This window comes from Telopea speciosissima, chromosome 3, assembly GCF_018873765.1.
Source record: "Telopea speciosissima isolate NSW1024214 ecotype Mountain lineage chromosome 3, Tspe_v1, whole genome shotgun sequence".
NCBI classification, from domain to species: Eukaryota; Viridiplantae; Streptophyta; class Magnoliopsida; order Proteales; family Proteaceae; genus Telopea; species Telopea speciosissima.
Window position 1 is genome coordinate 29,058,239 of NC_057918.1, and position 22,160 is coordinate 29,080,398.

Below are 22,160 nucleotides of genomic sequence, written 5' to 3' on the forward strand. Positions count from 1 at the left end.
TGAAACCACCTTCAAAATAGGGATCCTCCCAGCCATCACGGCATAAGGAGTCGCAGGATTCCACCCACCCTTCCACCTTGATAAGCCCACAAGGATGTACACACTCTTGGAGAGCAAGGAGCAGCAAGCAGCCATGAAAATCTCTTTTTTAAATTCAAATCTGTTGTCGGGGAGCCTCCCACGAAATTCTTTATTTATAAAAAGGCCTATGGCCAAATCCTAGTACAAATCAAATTCTTTCTCACTTAAAATCGTGGAAGGGTCTAATTACATTCAAACTACTAATTTAAAATAAGAAAATGTCCTAACTACCCCTACTAACTTAAAATAATAGAATCTAACTTAAAAAGAACTAATTTAAAAGAAGATTCCCCATTAGCCAATAGGATATAAGGACCTATTAACCAATAGGAGCTCTTCACTTAAATTAGACCCATTGGACCCATTGAACCAATTGGATGCAACCAATTCTAAGCCGGTTCAATCTAAAAAACATAAAAATAAACTAAGTATGAAAATATAACTCCTAACCTACGGCTCCCTACTCAAGCCCTAAGTTCAGGGCTTCTTCTTCTTCTTCTTCCTTCTTGGAGCTGCATCACCAACTCTCGGCCTTTCCAGAAGATTTGGGATTCCATTTCCTTTGAAATTAAAGCAAAGTTATCTTCTATCCCCCCCTCTTCTTGTATTGACACCCCGACGAATAGGACCATTGTTCATCCCTGAGGTCTCTCTAATGTTTCCTTGGTTCCTCCGGCTTCTGTTTAGGCTGGTTGGTTTCCCCCTTTGGGGCCCTCTGTATTTTTCTTTCTCCTCTCTTTTGGTAATGAAATTTTTATTCACCCACAAAAAAAAAAAGGATTTCCCAGAAGTGAAGTTTCGGGACCTAATTTGGCCATTTGGGCCTCGAAACAAGCACTTGAAACTTGTTTCGATCAAAATATCGCAGTTTCACAAGATGATTTGGTTTCTTCAAACCTTGCTCAGAAGGCAATGCATAAATGAACAAGCAGTTGCCAAACAGACTACATTGACACAAATCTACTATGCAACTGTGGTCGAACACTGGTATGACATGAAGCATCATGAAGTTTATTTTACATATTGTAATACACGCATATTGATTAATTTACTTCAATTAAGTGTCCAAAATAAGAACAATGTACCTAGAATATAACAGCATAGAAATATTATTCAAAATAAAACTACAAGAGATAAACTCATTATCAAATTCGGTGTAATTTAGCTCTTCTACTTTTTATATTTGCAGTAGATGTCCTTAATTTATTAATAAGATAAACTATTCCAGGTGCCAAAAAAAGTTATAAGCATGTTTCTGACATGAAAATGATGGAAGCTTGGGTATGACCAAGTGAGATTTGTCATGTAAGATGTGCATAGATAATCTCAATTCCACATGTACAAGGTTATTTGTTACAACATATGAGCATGTAATGTATCATGAAAAACAATTATGGACGGATTATGAAGATCTACCTCAATTTCACATTCAAGTAAAGCAATCTTTTCTACTACTTGAGAAAGCTTCAAAGAATACTTAATGGCTGGATCGATATCATCAGAGTTCAGCAAAAGATGAAAACGCAATCCCCCAAGGTGAAACCATGCGCAACCAAGATTGTAAAGGAAACCTAGGAAAGAGAAAAATGAAAATAGAACATATTTGAAACCATATGGAAGAATCAAGATGTAAAACAATGCTATCCTATATACAGAACTAATTGAACATCACAGATTCCCCCATGAATGCTTATGTACAAACAGTACAACAAGCATTTCAAAGCCTTACCATGAGATGAATTCTGGCATAACTCTCTAAGAAGTGGATCAACAAATGAATCCTTTAAGGATGTCAATCTACTGTGGCTTGATGATGCAATAAGCAAGCATAGAGTCTGGAGATTATCTTCCTGTCACCACACCATGAAATAATAAGAAAAGTGAAAACTGTATTATTAAGATTTACAGCTATAACAGAACAAGATTCAACATTTTTTACATGAGATTAAGCAATTTTTCAACCAATGTATGACATGCTCTATCTGCTCCATTTAATAAAGGAAAAAGAAACTCCTAGAAATGATAAAACTGCTGTTTTCAGCCTGGAACACCATGAGGTAACAACCTCATGTAACAATAAATAAATAAAATGCAGACAAGAAAGAAAACAAGTGCATACAAAAGCTCCTATCCTTGAGAAATGAACTAAAAAATTTTATGTCCTTTCCAAATGCAGAACAGAGGAAACAGATTACCGTAATTGTGTTCGCTCGAATGGAACAAAGAATAGACTTGATCTGTGAAAATTTATCTCCCTCAAAAGATTTCCGGTGGGCAAATATAATCTACAAGTAAAGCAAGAAGCAAAAAAATTTTAGAGTGATATCATTGAAGTATTCATCAGTTGATCTCCGACTTACAAAGCTGCTACCTGTTGGAAAAGAGACAGAGCAGTGGACCAAAGAATGCTAGATATCTCTCTCTCTGGTGGAGAACTTTGCCAAAGATTTCCTGAAGCTACTCTAAGCTTCAGACAATGCACAGGGTAGTCCCTGACGGAAAATGTACTGCACCTGTAACGGAGGAAGGAAAAGAGCGAGAGGGTAAGGAAGAGAGGGGGCAGGTAGCTGAGAATCAGCCTGAAGAAATCATGTGGAAAATTTCCATCTGAATTGGATAACTAATTAACTGGAATTCAAGTAATATGTAAGGAATCAGTAAGGATTGAGTATATACAGTTCTTATTTTTATTGTTTGGATATAAACCAGTAATAAACAAACAAATAATTAAGAAATGCCTAAGAATCAACCAGAAATACAGCAATAAAATGCGAGGAGGACAACTCCATAAGAAAATTGGAAGGGGTGGGGGGAGGAGAAGAAGAAGAGAAGAACATACAGGATCTGACCAAGTGTAGCTGTTACTGTAGGCTGGAAAAGCATATAAGGTAGTGCAACGTAATAACCATCAATCTGCAAAATATTCTTGTAAGAACTAAAACCAACAACAAAAGCAAGTCCAAATAACCATGTGATGCAGATTCCCAAATTGGCCAGAAAAAGAAGAAGAACAAAGGACTATCGAGCCACCTTCAAGTGGACCAGAACTGGACCAGCTTGAGCCAGCCAGCTGGTCCTCTAGAATATCCACCTTGCTGCCCACGATTTAGACAGGAAATCTGATCTTTGACCAGTCATCCTAGTACCTAGTTATTAAGTCTGTTAGTTTCTAATTTTCTTCCCAAGTAGTTTCTAATTTTGTTAGTTCCTAGTTTAGTTGTCCAAGGCTGTAGCCTTTAGTAGTTTCAATTTTCATTAAATTTTGAATTTTCATTAGTTGCTATGCTTGTCAAGTTACTTTTTTTTGAAGTTTCTAATTTTGTAAGTTGGTCTGAGACTTATATAAAAGCAGCTGTTGTAATTCTTTGAGAAGGAATTAACGAACGAAGTTTTGAGGCATTCTTGCATTCGATTATGGGAGTAAAACCCTTTTATCTTCTTCCCCTTTCTTCTTCTCCTTTCCCTACTCGATCAACACTGCCCTGCCTATCTTGTGACTGCTATAATGTGTTGATTAAGGACACCTTGAAGGCCTGAATTGAACCACAATAAAGTCCACATCTGTTGCTGCGGCTTTACACCAAAGGAAGATCCAGAACACCTTACGGCTGTGTTGTTCCTGCTCTGCTTCTCCAGCAAACTTCACGCTTGCATATCTCCATATTCCACCATCAGAATCTGTTGGGTTTTGGAGGAAACGACACTCACACCAAGCGCTCCACCTGATCCAAGTTCCAGCCCCTACTGCTGGCTGGGTTAATTAAGATTTCAGCAGTGCTTCTCCTCACTACAAGCACCACTCAACCAGAGTTTGGTTTCTACACACTCATCTTTACTTTCTAATTTTGAAGACCTGCTGTGCTTGTGTTTCTAGCCATACGATTCTGCCCAGATTCAGGGACTTAATTAAGCTTCTCAAGATCAACACCCGATGGACATTGCAGTCCTATACTTGGCTATAAATTTTGAGTTCTAGTTTGTGCCCTAAATCTTATTTTGGCCCTGGTTTCTACCCTGCTGTTGGAACTTATTGTTAGTTGACTGACTGACTTATTTGTGGGTTATTTGGGACTAAGTTAACCTTAATCTGGTCTTACATTACCATGAACCCATTGTAATAATACGGGTTTGATCCTTAGACCATACCTTAGCTGGTTGATGGGAATGGATCCACAAGGATGAATGCCATCTAAACCACGTCTCCAAAACAAAACTCCCAATTTTTGTACTCACTGTCATAAAGAGAAAGAAAAACCATAAATTGACAATAAAACCTTCTTATTTCATATACTTTAAAAAGGGGGGGGGGGGGGGGGAGGATAAATCCAAATGAATTCTGACCTGATTCTACAGAAGTCCAAGCATCCAATGTCCATAGAATCCGCTGATGTGGTAAAAAATCTGTAGGAGGTCTTGAAGAGTAACTCAATGAAAAGTTCAACGCAAATTCGAGAAGCTTCGAAGCATGAGACAAACCCTGTCACAGAAAAGAGGAGCATACATCAGAGTGCCAGGTTAACTATGAATGCAGAGAAAAGGAATACAAAGAATGAAGAAGAAAAGAAATCTACACCCAATGCCACATCTGGTGCATAGACATTGGAATCATAGTTGTCAAGGCGTCCAGGCACCTTGGTCGACTTGTTGATGTCACCTTTACTTTGGACCCTCTCAAACGCCTTTGGTCGCCTAGACGCCGTGACAACTATGATTGGAATGTAAAGAAGACATGCATAATATTCCATCATAACATCATCGCTTCATCTACAATGCAAACAGTAGCAATGTAATAGTAAAAATCTCCCGCATTAAGAGAAGTATAACTGATTGGAAAGCTACTTCCCACAATTGACACCCTATGCAGAACCATAGTTTACACCATGTGTCAAATTCAAGGGTCGAGACCTCGGTTTCGGCCCTGGTTAACCGAGACAAGCCGGATCTTGTAATGTAGTCCTAGGTAGGAGTAATCCCACTAGGAACCAGGGTAATGGGTTCACCTAACAAGGCTGGCCAAGTGGGCAGCTTAGGCTAACTAGGGCAGAAGTTAGGGTTAGGGTTAGGGTTTCGAGCTAGGGTTTTATTTGGTAATGATGTGCAGGTTTTTAGAAGTCTAATGGTGTAGGTTTGGATCAATTTGGATGAAGTTGGAAATCTAGGGTTTCGGGTTAGAGGCCTTATGAAAATGGACTGTTTGTAAGATCTAGGGTTTAGGGGCAGATTTTAGGAAAGAGGTTTATAGGGTATTAATGGGCAGGTCTAAGGGGTTATTTTGGTATAAAGAAGTTAGGGTTTGGATGAGTTACGAAATTCTGCAATTTAGGGCAGAATTGGATTTAGGGTTTTAGGGTTCTAATGGATCTATGGATTAATGGAAGGGGTGATAATAGGAGTAGATGGAGCTTAGGTTAGAGGATTAGAAGAAGAAGGTTGAATGCTGAATTAATAAACTACTTACTTGAAAGATTAAATCTTCAATGGTAGCAGCTTTGAAGAAGCTTGAATGAAGAAGAAGAAGAACACGAATCTTCAATGGTACCAGCTTCTAAGGGGGCCATGTATTCATCAAAATTCGTGTTCAATACATGGCCCCCTTAGAACCTTATACAAAAGACTCAAAATTAGACTTAGACACTAAAAAGGAATGGCCTAACCCAATCCTTAACCTATTAGCTAACTTAAACTGACTAGGAAACTGAAATAGACTCAAAATAGAGTCCTAATGACTTAAAACAACTTAAACTACTTAAAATAAAGAAAATTCCCTAGTGGCCAATAGGATATAAGAACTCTTAGCCAATAGGATCACTTCACTTAAAATAAAAGAAGATTCCCTAGTAGCCAATTGGATATAAGAACCTCTTAGCCAATAGGATCACTTCACTTAAATTAGACTAATTGAACCAATTGGACGCAATCAATTTAAACCGGTTCAATTAAAAACACAAAATAAAAACTAAGTATAGAAATAAACTAAACTAAACTAAGGCTCCGACTAAAACCCTAGGTTTAGGGTGGCTTCTTCAATTCGAGGAGGCTAGGATTTGCATCATCTTGTTTCAAGGTTTCAACACTGGGTTTCAACCATAGGCTTCATTTCAGCCAGTCACGACACAAAGACAACTCATAGATCTCAGTCGGTTTCAACCGAGTCAAATTTCAAGTCACCTAGCCAAGCAGAATCAAGGCAGAGATCAAAGAACCCTTATGTCATGGATATCTGAAATCCATATGGATAGACACAACAAAGATTTAAAGCGAAAAGGTACAAAACAAAGATAAGAAATAAAAAGTTTTGTTTACCAAACACAAACAGTGGAACATAAATACACTAGTGCAAGGAAATCTAGAACGGCCAAACTACTAGTCAAATTCATACGCTGAAGTTTTTCCATACAGTGATTGACAACACCTCAAAGTTTAACTTCGAAATGGAGCAATAATCAAATCAACCTTCAGTACACTCGTCAGACTGCATGGTTCTGAAATTCAATTACTAAAATCTAACTCTCAACAGAGATTACCCCAACTAATAGGGTTGGCTAAATAAACCTGTATCGCCATTCAACTCAAGGACATATTAGTAGTTAATCGAAAGGCATCAAGATCTCTTATCATTACTTCTCGCGAGGTAGTTTTCAGCCTACCCATTGTCTCATTTAGTTCCCCTAATCTGCAGCATATCACTCGGTGCATCTGGGTAACGAGTTGTCCATACCCTTCTGATTTGGACGAGTGAACATGGTTCAGATGCCTGATTGGGATGACTCTTGGACTTTGCAACATTTTCCAGCTATACGATGACCCAGTGGTTGAAGGGCAGAGAGCAAATCTGCACAGTCAATGGTCTGAAAGGTCCAACTGCCCAGTCCTATCAAGTTCATTAGACAAAGAACTTGGGGATGGGATCTCGTAGCTCAGGTACTTGTTATAACTTATAAGTTATATAGGAACCACAAACAATAATCATGGACCTCCCTCCCCCCCAATCCCCCCTGACCCCCGTGGCCAAGGCGACACTGTCCTTTGGCTCACCTCCTAATGTAGCTCTAGATAGGAGAAGGATCCTACTAGAGGCCAAGCAACAGGATCTAAAAGGGGGCTGCTGGTTCGAATTGGCAGAATCAGGGTTTTAGGTCAATTTCTAGGCTAGGGAGCCTAAGTTAGGGTAATGAGAATGTAGTTTATATGATAAAACTAGGCAGGTTTTAGGGAGTTTAATGAGCTAGGTTTGGTTAGGTTTGAGTAAGATTTTAAATTTCAGAAAATTTAAGGTTAGGGTTTTGGGTTTTGGGAAACAGAAAAGGGAATGAAATTAAGATTTGGGATGGGATTTTGGGGCAGGGCTTTGGATCGAGTGTAGGGAACAGTGGGAGGGAGGTTTGAACCAAGTTTGGTCTGGTTCTGATGGCTGGATTAGGCTGTGGAAATTTTTGGGTTTGTGGGGCTTTAATGGAGGTTAGGGGATTTAGGTTTTAGTGGCGGGAAGGGGCTGAGAGCAAGGATCGACTGAAGGGGGTGATAAGGGGAGGCTGTAGACAATGTTTGAATGAAAATTAATGAAGAAACAAGGCTAGACAGAGGTGAACTTACTGGAAGTTGCAGGTCTTCAATGGCCGCAGCTGAGAACTTAGAAGGATAGAACCACCTTCAAACTTAGGAATCCTGCCGGCCATGACGGCGTAATGAGTCGTAGGAAATCCACCTACCCTTTCTTTCTTGATAGAACCACAAGGCAAACACTCACAAGGAGCAGCAGCAACAACAAAAATGGCGGCAGCACAAATTCTGTTTTTTAAATTAATCAACTAAAGCCTCCCACGAAATTTAATATTTATAATAAAAGGCCAATGGCCAAAATCCTAGTCTAAGGAACACACTCTCTCACTAAATCATGGAGGGGTGGGGACCTAATAAAACAACTTAAAACTTAAAATAAAAGACTTAAAATAAAAAGACCTAATTGTCCCTAACAACCTAAAATAAAAGACTTAATTAAATCACTTAAATTGAACCATGGTTTGAACCGGTCCAATTTAAGTTAACAAATAAGCTGCAATAAAAACTAAGCATGGAAAATACTAAAATGCAAACCTAAGCTACGGCTCCCAAACTAAGCCCTAATTTCAGGGCTTCTTCTTCTTCCTTCAGGTGTGGGCACTTGGTGCTGCATCACCTCACCTACAGGCAGATTCAGTTCTCTCTCAGCTTGGAACATGGTTAGACAAAGAGGGTCCCACTGCCCTTGGTACAAAGGACACATTCCTTGCCACAGTGTCACCTCTTGGTGCACTCTCTCCAACTTCCTCCCGACTCGAGCCTTCCTCATTCACCGACACATTCAGGTCTCCCTGATGCAACATCAAGTGCCCACACCCGAAGGAAGAAAAAGAAGAAGCAGCAACGTTGAAATTAGGGCTTAGGTTGGGAGCCATAAATTAGGTTTGCATTTTTAGCATTTTCTATACCTAGTTTATTTTTTTGTTTTTTAATTGAACCGGTTCAAATTGGTTGCATCCAATTGGTTCAAATGGTTCAATTCAAGTGATTTAGTTAAGTGTCTTTTATTTTTAGGTAACTAGGGGTAATTAGGTCTTTTAACCTCATAAAATTTTAAGTTGTTTTAATTAGGTTCCCCCCTTCCTCCATGATTTAAGTGAGGGAAGAGTTTAGTTTGTATTAGGATTTGGCTATTAGCCTTTTATTATAAATTTGAATATCGTGGAAGGCTCCCCCACAAGTTTATGAAGTTAAAAAAAATCATTTGCTGCCTAGTTGCTGCTGCTGCTGCTTTTTGAGAGTGTTCATCTTTGTGGTTCTATCAAGGTGGAAAGGGTAGGTGAATCTCCTACGACTCCTTACGCTGTGATGGCTGGGAGGATCTCCATTGAAGGTGGTTCTATCCTTGATCATTGCTCAATCCAGTGAGTATTTTAAATTTCTGCAATTCCCTTCTTCTCCTAATCCTCTACAGCCTACCCTACAGCCCCCTTTTTATTTTTATTTGAATTCCCTAAACCCTAGTTCAGTTACAGCCTCAACTAACCACCAAAAATCATTCATAATTCAGTCACAGCCCCTTGACATCATCCCCTCCACTCAATATTCATCTCAGCCCTATCCAACCATCTAAACACTAATTCCCCATTAAACCTCCATTAAACCTGAAACAGCCTAAAACGAGTTCAGACCTCATCTGCCATCAGAACCCCACCATATTTGGATCGAACATCCCCCTCACTGTTTAGGAAACTTGACCCCAACCCTAGCCCTAAACTTCCATTAAAAACCCTAGTTTCAACCTAAATTCTAAAACCCAAAACCCAAAACCCTAACCCTATTTTCTGAAATTTCAAATCATCATCTAAACCTAAGCAAAACTAGCTTATTAAACTCCCCAAAACCTGCCTAGTTTAATCATATAAACTACATTCTCATTACCCTACCCTGACCCTAGGAATTGACCTAAAATCCTAATGCTGTCCATTCGAACCAGCAGCCCCCCTTTAATTTGATCCTGTTACTTGGCTTCTAGTAGGATCCTTCTCCTATCTAGAGCTACATTACTCCTCCTGATGCTGCCTTTGTTGGAACGGTTATGAGGACACAGATCACCTGTTTTTCTCTTGCCTCTTGACCTCTTCCATTTGGAAGCGGGTCCTTCGCTATTGCTGTCTGGGTAGAAGTAGTACACTTCCCCTTCATAGGGAATGGGTTTGGATCGACATGACATTTGGTGGGAAATCTATTTCTGATGTTTTTGGCAAGTTGGCTTTTTGTGCCGCCATCTCTCATATCTGGATGGAATACAACCTTAGAAGATGGACATCCAAATCCCGCTCCCTCGCTAAAATTTGGAAAGCCATCTCCTTTGATGTTTCCTCTAAAATTAGCTCTCGCCCTATTGTTAATGTAAAGTACTCCCTAAGGAACAGACTCATTGTTGTCTCCTGGGGTCTTCCTCATACCATTTTGTTGCCTAGCTAGCTCTAGGCTCTCTTGTTTGCCCTTGGGCCTTTATATCCCCCCTCTTTTCTTCATGATATCATTTTTATTCATCCAAAAAAAGAAAAAACAATAATCATTATAGCAATGAGGTTATTTAATAAAATGTTTAATAAAAAATTTAAAGGCAATTTTATATGCCTCGTATAAATGAAGATATGCCTAAGCACTAAGCTAGTAGTAGGTAATGAACACAAACCAGGCACAGAAAAACAGATTGTAAATTTGTGATAGGCAACAATGTCTGACTGAATACAATGGTAAAGGCATGATGTACTTGCAGTCATCCTTGGAAATCTCAAACGTTAAATGAACAAATGGAGGCAACAAAAATCCAAGACTTGATTCCCTCTTGGAAAGCTAAAGCCTGCTGTTCTTTTACTCCACTCACCAGTAAAATTTATTGGGATTATGAAGTTCTAGCTGGCCCTATACAAATGACAAGTATAACCCATAGATAAACTAACCCCAGAGGTAAACTGCTCAGGTAATGCACAAATAGATCACTAGCTCCACATTTTCTATTCCCAAATTAAAAACCAGCAAAAGACCTCATATTCAACTAGGGAGCCATCATTAGATTCACTATTACAAAATTTACCAAAATTGCAAAACAATATAACAAAGATTTAACAGCATATTACACCAAGCATACCAAGCAATGTCATATTCCATTTAATTGACATTACCTGATACTGTTCATTGGCATCTACCACAACTATCTTTGATAATTCTTCAAGTAATTCCAGGTCTAGGAAAAAGCTCATTCTGTCAATGATAGGAAGAATCTCTTGCCAACCATTGAAACCAGACTTTGTACACAGTATCTCAGGGCAGAAAGAGCAACAAACAGATGAGATTTCCATTGCAGAAGCATGCACATCAGATATTAAAACAGGCACCAGCTTCTGCTTTTCATGTTCAACCCTCCCCAAGAGCATCTGCAAATAATGCAACAACTCCAGTCAAATTGGAAACTATCTTGGACATGTTGGAGTCCAATCGAGCTTCTAAAGTAGCAAACCTGATACATCTCTTCCAATTGTTGAACAATGTGGATGTCACTTTGATCATTATTGCTTGAAAAATATGATGCCATGCAAACACCTAAGAAACATGCAGCATTTTTTTCCATTAACCAAAAGGAAAATTGCATCATAAAAGATTACAGGCATACTTATGTCTTAAATGCCCAAATCAAATAATCAATGGAGACATTTAGTTATAAATTTAAATTTGTTGATCATTTGGTTTGGGGACCAAAATAGAAATTGTCTCAAGTGTGTTCGTATAAGTGTGAATGCAAATGCTTGCGTATTATAATGCTAATGATATATGTTTTTGAAAATATATAATTACAAGAACCACAGCTATCTTAGTGGTTTAGATTCAATATGTTGTAGAGATGGTCTCACGTTCACGCCCTGCTTATAAATTATAATAAGGTTCAGATTCATTTGCTCGATGCTCTACAAACACAATAAGAATATGCTATAATGGAACATATGCCAACTACGAAAGAACATGAGAAGATCAAAAACTACCTTGCATTGCTAAGAATCGGAGTTCTTTATTCGAAGATACAACAGATTCGACAGTAAACTCATTCCCTGCAAACAATTAATAATCTTAATAAATATAGTCAAATGTCCGAATGGAATAACGTTCCTTTCTTTTATTAGGCAGAGTCATGAAAGCACATGTATCAGACAAGCTAGCAGGTATACCAGAACGATGCTTCTTCTCAAATGTCCGAATGAATTTTATCTTTACTGGCCAAACTAATTCACAGAAGCATAAAAGCTGTTGCAATTTACAGTAGACATCCGCAGAGGATGGCAAGAATGGATGACCCCCATGTAACCACAGCATCGACTTCGGTGAATGGAGACCCCAAGATGATACTCTAGCCAGATTTCTACTTTCAACCTATTCCCAAATCAAGAAAAAAGATTACATGTAATAGCTTCAAACAAAAGAATACTGTAGAAACACTATGGGACAACATCCCAAGATACGAACTGTTAATTGAAAATTAATATTGCATCAACATACCAGTACATTATTAACCTCTTTAGGAAAAAATTTCTGCAATCTTAAAACATCCTTCCTCAAAGAACGCCAAGATATTAGCAAGTATTCAATCTGGAATGAGGTAATACCCTTCCAAAACAATGTGTGATCCTCAAGAAGATTAGTGCTTAATTGGAATAGTAGATCGAAGCTAGGTGACCCCATAAGAATATCAAGCACCTTTGTTTCCAACTCCTGTAGGGCTACCAATAATGTTACTAAACAACGAGTTTCATCACTGTGGTTGTATTCACCTTCTGTATTCCACTGTTGAAAACTAAGTTGTAAGAGGCTTATGCACTGGATAGCATTAAAGAGGCGTCCACTGGTTGTTTGTAATGCTCTATTTGACGCAGTTAATTCCATCAACTTTAATGAAAGAATCGGAAGGGGTTGCATATTTAGATCTATTTGACAATGTGAAGAAAGCTCTCTTCGGCAATCAATGATACAGTTCCAAATAGAATGATTTATCAACCTTTCAAGTAGGTTTAAGAAAGATCGGAAAAAGTGACAATACGGCTCTACAATGGAACTATACCATTTAAACCAGAAAAGATAAAGATTAAGATCAGTCTCAGTGGCCTGTTCAAGTGTCCATTTCGCAGCAAAATAAAGCATCTTATTGACCAACTCCAGGTCAAATTCTGCCAGCTTAGCATGCTTTATACTCAACTCATTTGAATCCTTAGGAAACAGAATATTCTTTAACATCTGAAAGGGAATCACAGATGGGACTACTTGCTTTCCATCAATCAATAACTTAGTACCTATATGGTCCATGGAAGTTAAAGAAAGTTCCATCAAGCATCCATTACAGTCAATACTAAATTCATAAGCAGCACACTGTGTCCCCAGAAACTCCAAATACATGCAATTTTGTTTGATGCAAGCTTCTTTTGAGTAGCAAATAAAATTCCTTAACTTATGAGGTGCAGGCCACCCACCCGGCAAGGACAAAGAATGCCCCAGCATTGTGTCTAACTTATAAAGTTTGGACGCTGAGAAATAAGATAACTTCCCATGCGTAACAATATCAAGTCCTTCAGCCTCACCTAAAGAAGACAGATATGTATGTTCCCAACTTAACTGAAGACTCCATACAGGCCTATTCCCATTCATGAGCAACTGCTGGAATAACTGAACCCAACGGGTAAGCTCTAGTAGTGTTATTTGCATCCCAAGGCACAAAGCTGCATTGCTAGCATACATATGTGCTTCAGCCATTGCATCAACAAGCCCACTAACAGGGATACCCGCTAGAACTAGAAACCTCTTCACATTTCTTAGCACATTTTCCTTACAATCATAACCACTTTTCCCATCAAGCAGCCAGTCAGGTTGCATCATAAATATCTCAACTCCTCTATTTCGCATTGCTCTAGAGACTTCACCATACTGTGGGTTAACTGTGAGAAACATTCGAAATTTGTGGTGGGGATGAAGGACCATAGGTTTATCATCCACAAGCCCACGCTCATTGATAGTAATGGATCCACTGGATTCCACAAGAGAGTTGATCCTATCAAGAACCTACATTGAAAGAAAAAAAAAAGATGTGCATGTGGTTAGGAAATAGGGGAACAACAAGAAGTCTAAGATAATACTAGAATGAGAATATATCCACAGACCGTAGGATTGCAAAGATTTGCATTCTCCAGAACAATCCATTCCCCATTCTCAATAGCCTTGACTAGTAGCCCCATGATCCATTCAAACTTTGCAGGAGATGGCCGTCTGCTGTGACTTTTTTGCAAGTTTGTTATCACCTCCAGAGACTGATCCAGTTGATTCCAGGAGCAGGATACAGGTAACTGATATTTCTGTAAATCAAGCTTTAGCTGTTCAATGATCTTAACCAATGAGCCCAGCAAACTATAGGATTCACTGTTCCATCTCTCAAAATCTGTGCAAGTGTAACTTGAAAGAGAACTGCAATTTATGTCGCATAAGAAGGCAAGCCATTGGTTAAGTAAATTTTTGCGTTCAATTAAAAATGACCGCATCGATGATTCCAAATTTAGACTGCAATACTCGCTAATGTATTGCTCAACTTGAGCAATGACGTTGCGAAAACTGCGGAAGGCATTGTATTGCTCAAAGCATCCAATCAATTCAGAAATATCAGTTGCAGATGAAAGATTCAATTCATTGAGCACATTTCCAGTGAGCTCTGCAAGTAATCTGACAAGTGAAGTTTTACCAGATGATGATGGACCAACCAAGATGCACAACCATTGATTCTGTACACATTGTAGAGTAGCTTCCAAGCTATTGCGAATTCCTGGTAATATGCTAAGCTGGCTTTCTGAAATTTTGGATGGTTGAAAACGATTTCTATCCATAGCTGCATTCCCCACAATCAATTTCTGTGGATCAATCTGTACCCCTGGATAAGGATTTATAGATGGCTTCAACCCAAAAACCTCTTCATAGAGTTGCATAACTTCTCTACGATCAGCTGCGGTACGCATTCTCTGAACGTATATGATATTAAGAAAGCAATCTTCTTGTGAAATTTCAGGTGCACCTACATATTAGATTACAGCTATCAAAAGACACGCATAAGCTAAGCAAACCAGGGAAGAAGTAAATAGCATACAAAGAAGCTGCACCTTCTATTATTTGACATGACCGAATAACATCTCGCAGATTAAATTCCCAGGGGGAACCATCCTGACCATATTTGTGGAATACCATTGTATCTTCATACAATCGTTTATTAAATAAAATCAACTTTGAGAGTAAAGCTCTAGGGATTGTTGGAAAGAGTGAATTACTGATGAAGAGATAATCCTTCTCAACTAACTCATCCACATACACCTGCAACCATTAACACAGATATTAGGTAAGTAATGATATAGCATTTGCATTATAACATACATTAGTTTTTCATATTGAATGATCAACCCTGATAACAGAAGGGATACATCAATCTTGACTGCTATGGATCCAATGACCCAAGCAAAAGGGCAAAAGAGATGTAGGAGAGAAATCAGAAACTCTAGAAGGTTTAACGATCCGATGGAGGTTCAAGAACAAGAGGTTGAGACAGGTCAGATAAGTATCAACTATCAAATCTGACCAAATTGATAGGTTAGTTCAAGCAGACAAACATTTTGATTGTGATGGAAGATTCAAACCTAGAAAGAGTATTTTTCAATCAAACTTTAAAGATCCAAGCTTCAAAATGCCTGCACAATTAGAAGATTTAGTTGTTCCAATCCCTGTTTTCAGATCAATAGCAGCAGTTGTAGAAGATCTTTGTAATTTTACTTCCTTATCTCTCTCTTTCTTAGTCTTTTAATTTGTTAAGTAAAGTATGGATAAGTGAGGCCCAGAGAGACAGAAAGCGAGGTGTTTTAAGCCTGCCTATACAAGATTCCTAATGGTATCCTCTTTGCAAGTACTGTATGTCAGACCCTTTCGGATTGATAGATTTATTCCTTTAGTTTTAAATACTTCTATGTTATGCCAGTTATACCCCTTACTATGAGATATTATGGGAGCCATTATAGTTAAAAGGTAATTTAACGAGACTACAGATATCGTTAATGAATATTGTAGAAGGATATTGCCTCTGTTTTCCCAGACTTATGGATTGAATTCTGGTAAGTTTCTTGGTAATCTAGTTGGATTTTAGGTTAAGAATGTAGGTAAGAGAAGAGGAAGAAGATGGAGGAGAGGAAGAGAAGAAGAAGAGAGCAAGAGAATGAAGGAACAATATTTCGGTTGTAATGTTAGGTTGTGAGAGAGAGATCTCTCCACACCTATATTGATTCATTAGTAGAAGTAGTAAAATTACATACACCTCCCTAAGGAGGTAAACAGTAAAAAAGGTAAAAAGATAGAAATTACATATTAAGGCAACTAGTCAACAGGCTAGTTCCCAAACTACCCTTAGAACATAACTACTAGTAACTCTTAACACTCCCCCTCAAGCTGGAGAATATATATCATGCATTCCCAGCTTGCTTAAGAGAGTACTAAACTGAGGAAAAGCAAGAGACATGGTAGAGATGTCTGCCAGCTGATCACCAGTCTGTACAAAAGGAGTACAAATGCAGCCAGAGTCTATCTTCTCCTTGATGAAGTGCCTATCAACCTCAATGTGCTTAGTTCGATCATGTTGGACTAGATTGTGGGCAATACTGATGGCAGCCTTGTTGTCACAGTAGAGTCTCATAGGGTCTTTAGTATCAAAACCCAGTTCCTGAACAAGCCTTCTCAACCATATGAGTTCACAAATACCATGAGCCATAGCTCGAAATTCTGCCTCTGCACTGGATCTGGCAACAACATGTTGTTTTTTTCTTCTCCAAGTAACCAAATTACCTCCCACAAAGGTACAATAGCCGGAGGTAGATCTCCTGTCTGTAATGGAGCCTACCCAATCAGCATCAGTGAAGCCTTCCACTCTCAAGTGATTGTGTTTGGCATACAACAGTCCTTTCCCTGGAGAAGACTTCAAATATTTAAGAATGCGATACACAGCATCTAAGTGGCCACTCTTGGGAGCATGCATGAATTGGCTCACCACCCCCACTGCATAGGAGATATCTGGACGAGTCATTGCAAGATATATAAGCATCCCCACTAGCCTTTGGTACTTTCCCGCATCAACCAAAGGAGACCACAATCTTCTCCCAGTTTATGATTCTGCTCAATGGGAGAATTGGCTGGTTTGCAGCCTAACATCCATGTCTCTGTCAACAAATCAAGAACAAACTTCCATTGACATATGTTGATTCCTTTCTTGGTTCTTGATACTTCAATTCCTAAGAAGTACCTCAAGGGGCCCAGATCTTTGATCTCATACTGCTGTGCTAGGTAGTTTTTCAGTTTTCCTATCTCAGTTATATCATCCCCTGTGACCACAATATCATCAACATATACAATGAGAGCTGAAATAGTATCATTGCCCCGCTTGGTAAAGAGAGTGTGATCAGCTTGACTCTGGGAGTACCCATTCTTCAGAATAGCCTGTCGGAAGCGCTCAAACCATGCCTTGGGTGATTGTTTGAGACCATATAGGGCCTTCTTGAGAAGGCATACTTTCCCTGCAGCAGGCATTTTGAAGCCTGGAGGGGTTTGCATGTACACTTCTTCTTCCAAATCACCATGAAGAAAGGCATTCTTCACATCTAACTGGTATAATGGCCAATCATTATTGGCAGCCAAAGATAAGAGGACTCTTATAGAATTGTGCTTGGCCACAAGAGCAAATGTCTCTTGATAGTTAATCCCATAAACTTGACTGTACCCCTTGGCAACCAACCTTGCTTTGTATCTATCAAAACTGCCATCAGATTTATACTTGATTGTATAGACCCATCTGCATCCAACTGGGACACGTCCCTTGGGAAGGTCCACCAATTGCCAAGTACCATTCTTCTCAAGGGCCATCATCTCCTCAGACATAGCTTGTCTCTACTTTGGGTCAGACATAGCATCAGTGACATTCCTGGGAATAGAGGTTGTAGAAAGAGCAGTAATAAAGGCCATACTTGTAGAAGAAAGAGCATCATAAGAAATAAACTGGGCTATAGGATTAGTGCAAGCTCTTTTCCCTTTTCTAATAGCAATAGGAAGGTCTAAATCACATGGAGGAGAAGGGATGTCACCTGACTGAGAGTGATGAATCTCAAGATGTGGATCTGGATCCAAAGAGGACTCTTGGTAGGTTTGCATTCGTTGATTATGTATGCCTTCACCCTTTTTGTATGTAATGTGGTAATCCTTCTCCTTACTAGGACCACTTTCAACCACCAATTCTATATTAACCACATCCACAGTCTTGTGTGTACCAATGTCAAACATAAAAGGGGAGATAGGGAAAGGAGAATGAAGGAAATCAGCAGCCTGTTCACTTCCACACTTCTCCCCCTGAAGAGGATGCTGAGAAGGGATGAAGAAAGGAATAGATTCAAGGAAGGTGACATCCTTGGAGATAAGACACCGTCGAGAAGAAGGATGGTAGCACTTGTAACCCTTGGTAGTAGAAGAGTACCCAAGAAAGAGACACTTGAGAGCCTTGAGATCAAGTTTAGTGCCGACAGATTTGTTAATATGCACATAACAAACGCAACCAAAGACCTTAGGGGGAAGAGAGAAAGCAGAAACCTTAGGAGATAAGAGATCCAAGGGAGATTTGTAGTCAAGAAGTTTGGTAGGCATGCGATTGATGAGAAAAGAGGCAGTGAGAAGAGCAGCAGACCAAAAAGTCGTGGGGACATGCATACCAAACAAGAGACTACAGGTGACCTCCAATAAATGACGATTCTTCCTCTCAACAACCCCATTTTGTTGGGGGGTGTCAACACATGCTAGCTGATGGAGAATGCCATTATCAGTAAAGAATGTTTGGAGGCCACCAAACATGCATTCCCCCCCTTTATCAGATCGAACAACTTTGATCCGAGTGTCAAACTGAGTAAGAATCATCTGATAGAAGGTTTTAAAAGCATCACACACATCACTTTTATGTTTCATAAGAACAGTCCAAGTAGCACGAGAGAAATCATCAACAAATGACACAAAATAACGATAACCAAATAAAGAGGTAGTAAGAGAAGGTCCCCAAACATCAGTGTGCACAAGATGAAAAGGAGCAGCAGTTCTATTACCATGATATGGATAAGAGGAACGACAATGTTTGGCAAACATACATGGTTCACAGTGAAAAACATAAGAAGAAGCAACAGAGGAAAATAAGTGAGGCAACTGTTTCCTCATTACAATAAAAGATGGATGGCCAAGACACCGATGCCATAATATAACAGACTCCACAGAACTACTCTCAGTATGACCACACACATAAGACTAAGCTGTGGGCAAAAAAGGGTCAAAAAGGTAAAGGCTTTACTCTTCTCGTCCACTACCAATAATCCACTTCGTCACCAAATCCTAAAAAAGACAGTGAGAAGGGAAAAATGTGACGCAACAATTCAAAGATATTGTCAAGTGACTCACAGATAAAAGATTAACTGTAAGGTTAGGAACATGAAGAATAGAAGTAAGAGAAATGGAGGAGGTGACAGGAATACTACCCTTACCAGATATGGAGGATAGGGAGCCATCAGCTATTCTAACCTTATCCCTACCAGAGCAAATGGTATAGAGACCTGTAAGGCTGAGGATGATGAGGAGCTGGCTACAGAAGGTGTAGAAGATGGGCTAAGCTATGACATGACCCGTCGAACAACTGTCTCCATAAAGGTGGGGTCATCCTGTATAGCATTTGCCTCAGTCATCACAGAGTGAGCTCAAGCTCCCCCTCTACGGCCACCACGACCACGTGTGCCAGGAGGACGACCATGAAGAGACCAACACCTATCCTTAGTGTGTCCAGTTCTCCCACAATGATCACATTTAAACCGGTCCCGACCTACTGCATTGGCACCTATTGTCTCCACTGTATTGGCTACCTCTCGGTTAGGCCCCGGGCCTCGACCACCTCCACGGGTGTCCTAGGAAGAACTAGAGTTGAGGGCTGACCGCTCAAGAGAAGATACAGGAGCTGGCTCCATAGCAACACGCCGAGTCTCCTCACTCTGTAAGTAACTACAGACCTCACTAAGAGATGGGAAGGGAGACCGGCCTAAAATCTGAAGCCTGATGGGCTCATAGTCAGGGTTCAGGCCACCAAGTAAGGTAAAGACACGCTCTTTTTCAAGAGTCCTATATACCTTAGCCTCATCCTCTGGGTCCTTCAAGTGGAGATCCCTGTAGTGGTCATATTCTTCCAAGAGGGCAAGGAAGGCATTGTAGTACTCAGAAATGGTCCTATCACCCTGCCTCATGGAGTTGATCCTTTGGTGAAGCTGGTAGACCTTGGCAGAGTCACCCACTCGATTAAACATTTGTGAAACACTGTCTCAGATGGCCTTGGCAGTCTTCTTTCTTATAAACCTTTGTCCAATCTTAGGAGTCATAGAGAAGATTAGCCATGTCATGACTGTAGAATTGTCGGCCTCCCATTGGTCATAAGCAGGTGAACTAGGCTCAGGAGCCGTAATGTACCCAAGTTTCCGTTTGCTTCTTAGTGAAAGCTTCACGGAGTGTGACCAATCCAAATAGTTAGTGCCATCAAGTTTCACAAAGGAAATCTGTGTAGGTACACTCTCATAAACAACTGGAGATGCTGTGGGGAGAGGCTGTGAGGTAGCCAAACCAAGTTCAGAAGCAGATGTATCACCCATAGTGTATGGGAAAGAGCACTTGACCATAAACAGACAACAACCAGCAGGGGGAGTGCACACTAAACCTAAAGAAATTATCTCAACACACTCTTCAAGAAGTAAAACAGCTTAAACAAGCTCCAATATTCAAATACAGATGTTCATAATCACTTCTCAACCAAACAAGAAGCCCAATATACCCTAAATGCAAGCACAAGAAAAATACAGCACCATCGGGTTTACCTGGGCAGAAAATCTGTCACCACGAAACTGAGTAAGGCTCAAAGAATGGTCTCATCCATCAAAGGAGAACACAAGGACAATAAATAGGACCCTTACACGATCCTAGTGGGCTGGTCCAACAGCCAAACCCAAGCTGAAATGTAACTGAGCCATGGATTAAACCTGCAACTGGCGGAAATCTGGGCAGAAAACAGACCCAACAAAACTGGGCTATGCTTAGACAGTTCCTTCATTCATCAAGGAGACACATTTGAAGCATGGGAAGGACCTCTGTACGATGCTATTGAGCTATTCCAAGCTCCAAAGACATGCCGAGAAAGGGACTGACCTGGCCTGCAATCTTGAGCTAGCGGAAACCCAGGTTTCTGCATGATTGACTTCAAAATAACTTCAATAGAGCTCCACAGTAGCTCAAGGACCATCTTCAATCACCTAAATAGGTTGTAGAGAACCTAGTTCATATTACTTTAGCAAAGGATTTACATAGGAACCTCTTCTTTGAAATCCTTTGAGTTCTAGGATCTCAAAGAGAGGGAAAAAAATGTGAAAAGAGTGGTGATACGACTCTCAAACCTAAAGCTCTGATACCAAGTTGGGTTTTAGGTTAAGAACGTAGGTAAGAGAAGAGGAAGAGAAGAAGAAGAGAGCAAGAGAATGAAGGAACAATATTTCGGTTGTAATGTTAGGTTGTGAGAGAGAGATCTCTCCACACCTATATTGATTCATTAGTAGAAGTAGTAAAATTACATACACCTCCCTAAGGAGGTAAACAGTAAAAAAGGTAAAAAGATAGAAATTACATATTAAGGCAACTAGTCAACAGGCTAGTTCCCAAACTACCCTTAGAACATAACTACTAGTAACTCTAACAAATCTACAGACCTGGACTCTCTAAATTTCTTCCCTCGCCAAAAGTCATGTTCTTTCCCTTTTTTTATCAGAAAATAAATTTCAACATCTCTAAATATGAGCATAGTTAAAATCGATATAGTATCCTCCATTCCTTCTCCTTCCCTCCCCCCCAACAAAAACCTGTATTTTCTGTTTGTCAAGAGCAGAACAAATCACATCACAAACATATCCCAGTAAACTTTTTAGTTACCATACCCAATTTATAATATAACAGCAAATGTCAAACATCGGACAAGCTCTGGTCTTCAAACACCATTCTGTTTTTCTCTTTCCTGTTTCCACAGACCCCACACTATTGCGTAAGGGGCTGGGTTCCACACAATGCTTACCTTCTTGCCAAAAGGACTCTTGGCAAAGGTCATACAAAAACTAAACGAACCAAGCAAGTCAATCGATATCTCCAGGCATGCAGGATCCTCTATTAGAGTTTATGTATTAAGAGTACTTTAAAAACTAGTTTGTTGACTAGTTGTCTTATATTGTATTTTCTTTTTTTTATTTTTAACCTCCCTAGGGAGGTGTATGTAATTCCTTGCATCTTATTATATAGGTGTGGTAGAGATAATTCTCTCACATACAACATTCCACCATCATCACTCTTCTTGTTCTCTTCTCCCTCTTCCTCTTCTTCAACCTTCTACTTTCATCTTTCTCCTTGTCCTTTTA

The 22,160-nt window shown here is 39.6% G+C and overlaps 1 protein-coding gene across 1 annotated transcript in view; it reads right to left on the reverse strand.

The window, feature by feature from the left end:
* LOC122656978 (midasin) overlaps positions 1-22,160 on the reverse strand; it is a 184,398-nt gene that overhangs the window by 51,032 nt on the left and 111,206 nt on the right. Inside the window, exons 32-45 of the mRNA XM_043851700.1 lie at positions 14,775-14,982; positions 13,791-14,689; positions 12,142-13,692; positions 11,814-12,015; positions 11,631-11,696; positions 11,111-11,193; positions 10,776-11,027; positions 4,423-4,558; positions 4,228-4,313; positions 2,921-2,994; positions 2,453-2,594; positions 2,277-2,366; positions 1,811-1,931; positions 1,498-1,652 (exon numbers count right to left, since the gene is read on the reverse strand). Coding sequence (XP_043707635.1) covers positions 1,498-1,652; positions 1,811-1,931; positions 2,277-2,366; positions 2,453-2,594; positions 2,921-2,994; positions 4,228-4,313; positions 4,423-4,558; positions 10,776-11,027; positions 11,111-11,193; positions 11,631-11,696; positions 11,814-12,015; positions 12,142-13,692; positions 13,791-14,689; positions 14,775-14,982 — 4,065 coding nt within the window. The remainder of the gene's footprint in view (positions 1-1,497; positions 1,653-1,810; positions 1,932-2,276; positions 2,367-2,452; positions 2,595-2,920; positions 2,995-4,227; positions 4,314-4,422; positions 4,559-10,775; positions 11,028-11,110; positions 11,194-11,630; positions 11,697-11,813; positions 12,016-12,141; positions 13,693-13,790; positions 14,690-14,774; positions 14,983-22,160) is intronic.